The following is a 9860-nucleotide window of genomic DNA, read 5'->3' as shown; positions in this document are numbered from 1 at the left end:
CTCTCTTTCTCTATGGGAGCTCCAAGCTCCTTTTTAGTCCTGCTGTACATCTCAACACTTGAGGCCCTTCAGTACAGGCAGCAGTCTTATGGCTAAGATGTGCTGAACAGGACTTTTTAAAGCTCATCAACAGGGCCAAAAATGCCATTGTTGGGTGATAAAGAGCACTCCTTTTTCAGTGTTCTACACCTACAAATTAGATTGGCCTAGCTACATTGCTCAGGGCTATGAAAAATTTTGTTCCCTGTGTGACAGTTAGGTTCTCCAAACTTGCACATGCAAGTAGGCGAGCGGAAGAATTCTTCCATTGACCTAGCTATCTATATCAAAAGAAAAAAAAAAAAACACTTCCATCAACGTAGGAAGCATCTACACTACAGCTGAAGTGCCATAGCTGTCCCACTATTGTCGCTGTAGTGTAGACATGGCCTTAGTGTGCTGCCATGTATAGTACCTCCTAATATAGGTAGCAAGAGACAGACTCCGAATTAGATCACCCACATTGCAATACAGGCTATTAACTATTAGCCTAAGAGGTTAACCCACAAAGCTATTTTTAAAAGCAAGTCTAATAGTAACAAAATGTAAAAGGTGACCTTAAAAAAAAAAAATTACCTTTGTTGCTTGCCTTCCCTCAACCCCCGTCAGTGTCCTTAGACTATGAGCTCCTCAAGATAGTGACCATTCCTTCTTTAGTCCCCAGAACATGCCTACCAAATTGCAGATGCAATCATAAACCAAGATGCTGTTCTCAGCAGACATGGAACAAAGCATAAGTGCTTAATGAAGAGAAGGAACAAGGGAACTAGTCTGAAACAGGGGCAATACTTATTATGCTATTACTTTGACTGCTCCTCTGTTGAAACCATCATCCATGCCTCATTTCTTTATGCCTCACTTCTGGAATTTCCTTTTCTACACCTTCCCAAGACCTAGCTCTCCAGACTCCAGCATCTGAAGATAAATAGTATCTTCACATATACCCGAAGAAGGATGACTGCATCATCCACATTTTTTAGCCATTCCACTGGGTCTTCATTTGACAATCTAGTTCAAAATCAACCTTTTTTAAAATTTTCCATGGTCTCTCTTTTTTTAAATGTTCCATAGCCTTACCTCATAGACCTGGGATGAAATGCTGACCGCACAGAAGTCAATAGCAAAACTCCAACTGACTTCAATGGAGCCAGGATTTCACTCCTTGTGTCTCTATATTCCTCCTTTCACTCCCCCTCTCTGCTAGTCTTGCACTGGCCTCCTCTCATCCTTTAATACCATCTTGCCAGCATTAATGCAAGAACCTTCTCCACCACAACTCCCATCATTTGGAACAGCCAGCCTTTCTGCACATCTGACAAGTGGACTCTCCATTACATTTACAATCTTAGCTGAACTTTTCTTCCTTTCTTATATTACTTAATTTTCTCTTCTGCTACTGATATATCTGACACTCACACACGTGGGAATCAAATCAGTAAGTGTTACTCTTTATAAAATAAGTTTAATATTTACATTGCAAATAAAAGTAAACATATGTTCTCTTTCCCCTCTTCACTTTCAAGTTCCTCTCTATGCTGTACAGAAAACTAAAAAGGAAACATACTCCAGGATTTAATAGTTTTTCTTCATACTTAGGGATCTCACAATCTAATGCCATTGCACTATTTTTCATACAATATTTTGGTAACTTGATCTAATAGTAGCTACTGGGCTGTTTTACAAGAAGCTGAACACTGCTTTGGTTGTAACTAAAAACACCCATATCTCTAAACATGAACAAAATGTCTAAAGATATTTGTAGATCAATAAAGCAAACAACTCACTGCACTGTCTCAGTGTTTTGACCACAACGGACTCATGACAGGAATACCTCACTGTAGTGAGGCCTTATTGGTATCAACTGGGAGGTGGGCGGGCTTACTCGCCCACTTCTAAAGGCCCCTCCCCCAGCCTAGCGGGAGGGACCACTGGACCCAGGAACCAACTAAATCCTTGGGACAACTAATGAAAAAACAGGGAGTGAAGTGACAGTCAAAGGTTCAAAATAAGGGTACCGGATGGGGACACCGAGCAGAGAACCCTGGACAGCGCCCACTGCCTCTCAAAGGTGGCAAAGGAGCCAGCGGATGCTGCCCATTGGAACTCTGCTCGGAGACGTGAGACCAGGGAGGTACGGAAATAGGCCCCACAGTCGCAGAGCACCCCCTCGTCCAACATCCTCTCCCTGGTATTATAGAGGGTGAGTTTGGCTAAAGCCAGGAAGAGGTTGACAAGGAGATCTCGTGACTTAGTGGGGCCACGGATAGGGTGTGCATAAATGAACAGGTGTGGGGAAAAGTGCAGCCAGAACCTCAACAAGAGGTTCCGGAGGAGCCGGAACAGGGGCTGCAACCTGGCGCACTCGAGATAGGCGTGCGCCAGGGTCTCCCTCACGCCGCAGAATGGACAGGCCTTGGGAATAGGGGTGAACCGCGCCAGGTACACGCCCGTGCTCATGGCTCCGTGAAGGAGCCGCCAACCAATGTCCCCGGCGGGCCTTCGGACTAAGGTAGAATAAAGGCTGGCCCACCGGGGCTCCTCACCCTCCACAGGCATTAGGTAGTCCCGCCATTTGGTGTCGGGGCGGGACGCGAGGGTGAGGAGATTCAATGTGTGGAGCACGAGCGTGTACAGATGGTCTCTGGACGTGGTTTGAAACCGGACCGGCTGCAGAGCGTGCAGCCGGCTCGGATTATGGGAGCGGGGGAGCCGGGGGGGCTTGCAGAACAGGGGCCCGATAAAAAGGTCCGGAGGGCCCAGGGTGAGGGGTGGGCGGGGAACGCCCTCTCGCAGGGCCTGCCACAGGAAGCTGAGAGAAGGGGGCGACAAGGCGGCGCCCACCTCCTGGAGTACACGCAGAGGGGTCGTAAGGGTGGAGAGCCCCATGCGCCGGCCAAGCGCGCGGGGATCCACCCAGTCCCCCCGGCGTAGTCCAGGAGGTCTCCGACCCTGGTGGTTTCTGCCAGGACCAACCTCCGGCTCACCGAGGGCGACTCTGCCACCTGCACACGAAGATTGGGGTTGTGCAGCAGGGGCTCCGCGAGGAGGTCCACGCCCTCGGTGGCCACAATGGACCTGGTTGCCGAAAAAAGCTTCCAGGTCCGGAGGAGGTCCTGGTAGAAGACCGGCAGCTCCGAGAGGTCTTGCGGAAGACCTCTCGGGTGAAGGAAAAGGAGCTGCCGGTCGTATCTGAGCCCTCGGAGGCGGTGGAGGAAGGCGTTCGCTAACGTGCTCCAGGCCGGACTACCTGCACCATAAAGGAGCCTCTGCAGGGCCTGGAGGTGGAAGACATGGACCTGGTCTGCCTTTGTAGCCCCCCTCCAGGGGAAGACTCAGAACCCCTGCAGAGACTCAGTGCAGTCCCGGTCAGAAAAACTCCAGGGCTGTCCTCTGGAGCCTGGCCAGGAACCCTGGGGCCGGGCTCAGGGTGTTGAGCCGGTGCCAGAGCATGGACAGGACGAGCTGGTTCAGCACCAGAGCCCTCCCTCGCAGGGAGAGACACCAGAGCAGTCCTGTCCATCTCTGCAGCCGCTCACCCACCCTGACCTCTAAATCCTGCCAGTTCTCCGGCGGAGAAGGATGCGTGGCGGAAAGGTAAACACTGAGATAGAGCAGCGGACCCGCGCTCCACCTAATGGCTTGAAGCGCGGGTGGGAGGGAGCTCGCCTGCCACCTGTCCCCAACCACCAGGCCAGAGCTCTTGACCCAGTTGACCCGGGCGGAGGAGGCCGCCGAGTAAACGGCCTGGCAGGCTTCCACCCGCACCAGGTCGCCCGGGTCCTGGACCACGAAGAGCACGTCGTCGGCGTACGCCGACAGGACCAGCCGCAGCTCCGGCTCCCGAAGCGCCAACCCCGCCAACCTCTGACGGAGGAGGCAGAGGAAGGGCTCGATCGCCAGAGCATACAGCTGGCCAGAGAGGGGGCACCCCTGCTGTACTCCCCGCCCGAAGCTGACTGGCTCGGTCAGGGTCCAGTTGAGCCTGACCAGACACTCCGCCTCAGCGTACAGCACCTGGAGAAAACCCACAAACTGGGGCCCGAAGCCGAACACAGAGTGCCCAGGAGATACTTGTGGTCCATCCTATCGAACGCCTTCTCCTGGTCCAGGGACAGGAGGGCGAACGACAGACCATCCCTACGCCCCAGCTCTAATAGGTCCCGGACCAAGTACAGGTTATTAAAGATGCTCCGGCCCGGGACGGTGTAGGTCTGGTCTGGATGGACCACGTCCGCCAGCACGGACCCCAGCCGCAGCGAGATGGCTTTCGCTACGACCTTATAGTCCGTGCTGAGGAGCGAGACGGGACACCAATTCCGTAAATCGCGGAGGTCCCCCTTCTTGGGCAACAGGGCGAGCACGGCTCGCCTGCACGAGAGAGGGAGGACCCCGCTTTGCAAGGACTCAGCCCAGACGGTGACGAGGTCCGGGCCGAGGATGTCCCAGAACACGCGGTAGAACTCCACGGTCAGCCCGTCCATGCCCGGAGATTTGTTGGTGGGCATGAGATGGAGGGCTTCCGAGAACTCGGCCAGAGAGAGAGGCAGCTCCAGCCGGTCTCGGTCGCCCGCGCTGACCGTCGGGAGCTCGGTCCAGAGCACCCTGCGGGCCTCGGCTTCGGTCGGATCCGGGGAGAAAAGAGCGGCGTAGAAGGCCCTGGCCCTTCTACGCATCTCCTCCGGATCCGTGAGGGGGGCGCCGTCCTCCGCCAGGAGGCAGGTGACATGCTTTTTGGCCCCCCTCTTTTTCTCCAGGGCGTAGAAGAAGCGGGAGCAGCGATCCATCTCCTGAAGGAGACGGATGCAGGATCGAACGAATGCGCCCCGGGCCCGGTGGTCTTCCAGGGCCCGGAGCTCCTCCCGCTTCTCCCGGTACGCTGCGCAGAGGGGTGGACCCTTGGGGCCGGAGGCCAGACGCCTCTCTAGCTCTAAGACCTCCCGCTCCAACTGCCCTATCAACGCGTCCCTCTGCCGGCTGGCGCCCCGGGTGTAGTCTCAGCAGAAGAGCCACGCGCGGACTTTCCCCACGTCCCACCACCGCCGTGCCGAGGGAAAGGCGCGCCGCTGCCCCCGCCAGGCCAGCCAGAACTCCCGGAAGGCCGCCACGAAGCCCACGTCCTCCAGCAAACTATTATTAAAATGCCAATAGGCCGGCCCCGGCCTTTCAGAACTGAGAGAGGCCGTCACGGTCACCAGATGGTGATCCGTGAACGGGGCCGGCCGGATGCCAGAGGCGTGGGCCCGGGCCAGCTGAAAGCGTGACAAATAGATCCGGTCCAACCGGGAGTGGCGCGACCAGTCTTCCTCCACCCAGACATAGGTGAAGGTGGTGTCGTCGTCCGGGTGGTGGTCGCGCCAGACGTCCACCAGGGAGTGATGGTCCACGATCTCCCTGAGGACGCCTGCGGCTGCCTGGGAAGTCTCAAGCCCTGAGTGGTCCCGGTCCTTGAGGGTGGTGTTGAAGTCCCCGCCCAGGACAAGGCACTCGTGAGGATCCAGGGTGCCGAGGAAGGCCGCCGCCTGCCGGTAAAAAGGCACTCGTTCCGGGCCCGTGTTCGGGGCATAGACGTTGACTAAGTTCAGAAGCAGCCCCTCCACACGGGCCCGGACATGCAGCAGGCGGCCCGGCCCAACCTCGGCGACCCCCAGCACCTCGGGCCGTAGCTCGGGGTAGAACAGGGTGGCCACCCCAGGCGAATGGGCGCTGAGGTGGCTAAAATAAACCCCGTCCCCCCACTCCAGCCGCCGGCTAGCCTCGACGGCTGGAGCCGTGTGGGTCTCCTGCAGGAAGATCACAGAGTACCCCCCCTCCCGAAGGAAGGAGAGCACCTGGCTCCTGCGGAGACCCACCCTACAGCCCCGGGTGTTTAATGATGCAGATATGGTCACAGTCATAGTGAGGGCTGGAGCGGATCCTCATGGGCAGGGGAATCGACGGCCTCCAGCGAGCCCCGCAAGAACCCGGTCTCGACCCCAAAGGTCAAGAGGGAGTCGCAGAACTTGCGGGCCCTCCGATAGGCTGCGATGTCCTGCCGCCCGGTCCCTCTCCCCTCCCCCAAAAGCGCCTTCACGGCCCGGAGGACACGATGGAAATCCCCCCAGCACTGAAGGGCGAGCTGCACCTTGCCCTTTGAGCCGCGGGTGTCCGAGAGAAAGAGGCGCAGCTCATCCTTCAGCGCAGGGGGGAGGCAGCCGCCAAGTCGCCGCCATCCTCCGGTGGGGCCCCTGAAAGGTCCTCGCGGCCCACAGAGACGGGCAAACAAGGGGCCGAGCTCCGGCACTGCTGCGCCGGGCAGCCCATCCCCATCCCCGGCAAAGGAGAGGGCGGCGGAGGGAACAATGCAGCCCCTACAGTGACGGGAAGGGGAGACACGAAAACCGCCCCCTGAGGGTTGTCTGCAGGTAACGGGAACGCGACAACCCTGGGGGCGGCAGTGGAACTGGAGGTGGAAGGGAGAGAGACAGGTGACACCTCAGGGGCAGGATCGGGGGCAAGGACAGGATCAGGGACAGGGCTTGAAGCAGGAACTGGGACTGGGGCAGAAGAAGGGACAGGATCAGGGACAGGGGCAGGGACGGGAACGGGCTCTGGATCTCCGCCAACCGAGCCGCTAGGGTGCGGCTCCTCTCGACCAGGGTCTTTGGTCGAGGGGACGGAGGCAGCAGGGAGAGAGGAAGCCTCAGGGATAGGAACGGGAGAAAGGGCGGGATCAGGGTCAGGAACCAGCTGCTCAACGTCGGCCGTCGCCCCGAGGGGCTCGGCGGCCTCGCATAAGGTGGTATTTGCGGCCGGGCTGACGGGTAGGGCCAAGGGTTCCCCAAGGACAAGGTCAGGGGCGGCAGAGTGGGGCGAGGGACAGGGAGCAGGAGGGGGCGGCGGAACTAAGCCGCCGCCCAGATCGAGGCCCGCTGGTGGAGGGTCGTCCTCCCCCTGGGTGACCGGGGTCAGACCCAGGGCCTCGATCTCATCAAAGATGGAGATGAACTCGGTCCCGGCAACCTCCCCGCCAGTCACAGAGACGACAACAACCACCCTGGTACCGGCGGCGGCGGGGGGCACAGGCGGAACAAGGGCCGAGGGAATCGCCACCAGAGCCTCCTCGTGGGGGGGCTCGACAAGGGGGGCAGGAGTTTCTCCGTCCGCTGCCACGGTGTCCATGGCCGGCACCTCCTGCTGGGCACCGTCCGGGGGCGCGGTAGAAGAGCTAACAACCTCAGCCCCCCGCAGCATCTTTCGGGGGGCCTGCTCTCCCTCCTCATCGGAGGGGAGGGATCGAGCCCGCGATCTGCGGGCGCCGCGCATCCCCCGGACAGTCACCCAGCCCTCCGAGGTGGAAGTGGAGGTGGAGGGCCGGTCAGCAGGGGCAGGGCCAGAGGGCAAGGACGATGGTTTCGGGGCTCGGGGCAGCAAGGGCGGGACAGCGGGGGGAAGGGAAACCGCCCCCTGGAGCGGGCCCTCTCCCGCAGCTGGCAGAGGCCTCCCCGCCCTTTCCTCCACGGGCCCCGCCGAACTAGACTCGATGGGGGCGAGGCCCGCCCGCTCGGCCGTCCCCGCGGCCCGAGCGGGGACTACGGTAGAGGGAGGAGGGGCGGCGGCAACAGTGGCAACCGGGCCACCAGGGTCGCCGGCGGTGACAGGGCCGGCGCCCTCCCGGGTCCCGGGGGTCCCGGATGCCCCTCCGTGCTGGGCCAAGGGACAGTCCCTCCAGACATGCCCCGTCGCCCGGCAGAGGAAGCACCGGGCCTCCCCCGTCGAATAATGGACTCGGTGGTGGGCCCCCTGGTAGGACACCAGGAAGGACCCCTCGAGCGCCACTCCATCACGCGCCGCCGGCGGTAGCTGGAACTGGACCTGCCGGCGGAAGGACAGGATGTGACGGAGGGCGGGGTCGTTACAGCCCAGCGAGAGAGGGCTGAGAACGGAGATGGGCTTCCCCAGGGTGGAGAGGGCAGGCAACAGGGTAGCGTTGGGGAGGAAGGGCGGGATGGACGTTAAGACCACCCCGACGCCCAGGTCCTCCAGAGGTTCTAAGGGGACAAACACCCCCCCCCCCCACCGCCAGGCCCCTTTCCACCACCTCCTGCGTGGCGTCCTCCGACGCCAGGAAGAACACAGCCTTCCCGTACATTTTGGAGGCCGCCACGATGGCCATGGGCCCCACCACCCTCGCCAACGCCCGCACATAGGTCTCGATGTGGGGCGAGGCAGGCACCAGGTGGCAGCGGACGCCGTGCCTCCTGGTCAGCGAGGGGAAGGGGCCTCGGCCATCAGGGATGGGTCCGGAGGCGGCGGTCGGGGCGGACGGTGCGGCGGCACGTGGAGGGGCGGCGGCCACCTGGGCGTACACTCTGGGGGCCCGAGATAGAGCGCCCCCAGAGCTGGTGGAAGGGACGGCAGGAGAGGGAGGGGCCGCGGCCGGTGTGGGGGCCGCGGCGGGGAGGGCAGCCCCGCCCGCAGGAGGTGTGGCCTTACGGGCGGGGCCCTTGCCCTTCTTCTTGCCTTGGCCCTTCCTGCCGGTGGAGGGGGCAGCCGTGGCATCTAGGCCAGGGGTAGCCGAGGGGCCAGCCACTGGGGCGGGCGGGGGTAACGGGGAAACCACGGGGTCAGCAGAGGCAGGGGCAGGGGTCAAAGCAGGGGCAGGGGCAGGAGCGGGGTCCTTTGCCATGATGGCTCAGAGAGGCTCTAATACGGGGGGGGGGTGACAGGCAACTACTCCTCCCCGCCAGGCAAGATGCAGGGGAGGAGGGTCCAGCAGGAGGGGCGGGGGGAGACGGGGAATATGGGGAAGGGGCTAACGACTCCTCCCTGTTAGGCTGCGTTAAGGGAAGGAGGGCGCCCCTGGGGCGGGTGGCAGGAGAACCAGGAAAAAGCAACCGCTCCTCCCCGCTAGGCTGCAGGCTGGGGAGGAGGGTGCCAACGGTGGGGCACACAGGGGCGAAAAGGGGGGGGGGGCACAGGTGCTAGAGAGGTATGCCGGCTCCTCCGGCTGCACCGGGGGGGGGGAGGGGGGAGGACTACAATATCAGTGGAAAGGCTGTGAACAGTGTGGGGGGGCAACTGAAAAGGGGCACAAGCTCCTGCGGTGGGAGCATGGGCGCACAGGCAAGACACACCAAACTGGGGTGGGGTGGGGCAAGGGGAAGCAAAAGGAAAAACCAAGGGGGCAGGCAAAGTCCAGGGAGGGAAACTACAAGGGCAAGGGCGGGGCAGACAACCTAACCAAAGCTAAAGTTTGGGGCGGGGCAAGTAAATGCTGAAGGCTAGGGCGGGGCAGGCAAACTAACAGAGAGGCTTAAAGCAGGTAACGGGCGGGACAGGGGAGGGCCAACTAATACAGTGGGACCACAGGGAGGGGGCCCCACCAGCCAAACGCATCTGGAGGGCAGGATAAGTCCAAGGTGGGAAGGTAGGTGTGTCCACAGGCGCTTGTGTAACTCAGTCCTTGCCGCTCACTGCTGCAGACAAGCAGTCCCGGATGGTAAACGGAGCGGGGGGAGCAAACAGCCCCGTCGAGGGGCGAAGAGCAGGTCCAGGTGGTACGTGGGGCGGTGGTGGGGGCGGTGGCAGAGGGGGAGCAGATGGACGAGGGGGAGGGCTCCGCGCCCCACCCCCTCGCTCCCTTCAACAGCAACTGGAGTCACCACCACCCCAGGAGCAGAGATGGTCAAAGTCACTCAATACTCAGTTCTTAAACAAACCCCCTCCACAATATCCCTCAACAGGAACCCGGTCTCTCCTCACTCCTCGACGGTGGTAGCAGCTCCAACACAGCAGCAAGCAGCAGTCAGCCGGCCAGGCAGGCAGGAGGGACCCCTAGATAG

General features: G+C 60.8%; 1 protein-coding gene across 1 annotated transcript in view; it reads right to left on the bottom strand.

Annotated features, from left to right (window-relative positions):
- Positions 1-5929: 5929 nt before the first annotated feature.
- SLC26A4 (solute carrier family 26 member 4) overlaps positions 5930-9860 on the bottom strand; it is a 91786-nt gene continuing 87855 nt past the window's right edge. Inside the window, exons 16-18 of the mRNA XM_029910828.1 lie at positions 6997-7890; positions 6511-6677; positions 5930-6386 (exon numbers count right to left, since the gene is read on the bottom strand). Coding sequence (XP_029766688.1) covers positions 5930-6386; positions 6511-6677; positions 6997-7890 — 1518 coding nt within the window. The remainder of the gene's footprint in view (positions 6387-6510; positions 6678-6996; positions 7891-9860) is intronic.

This window comes from Terrapene carolina, unplaced genomic scaffold, assembly GCF_002925995.2.
Source record: "Terrapene carolina triunguis isolate 2854851 unplaced genomic scaffold, T_m_triunguis-2.0 Scaffold68, whole genome shotgun sequence".
Lineage (NCBI taxonomy): Eukaryota > Metazoa > Chordata > Testudines > Emydidae > Terrapene > Terrapene triunguis.
Note: the sequence above shows the minus strand (reverse complement) of the source record. Positions and strands in the feature narration are given on the sequence as shown.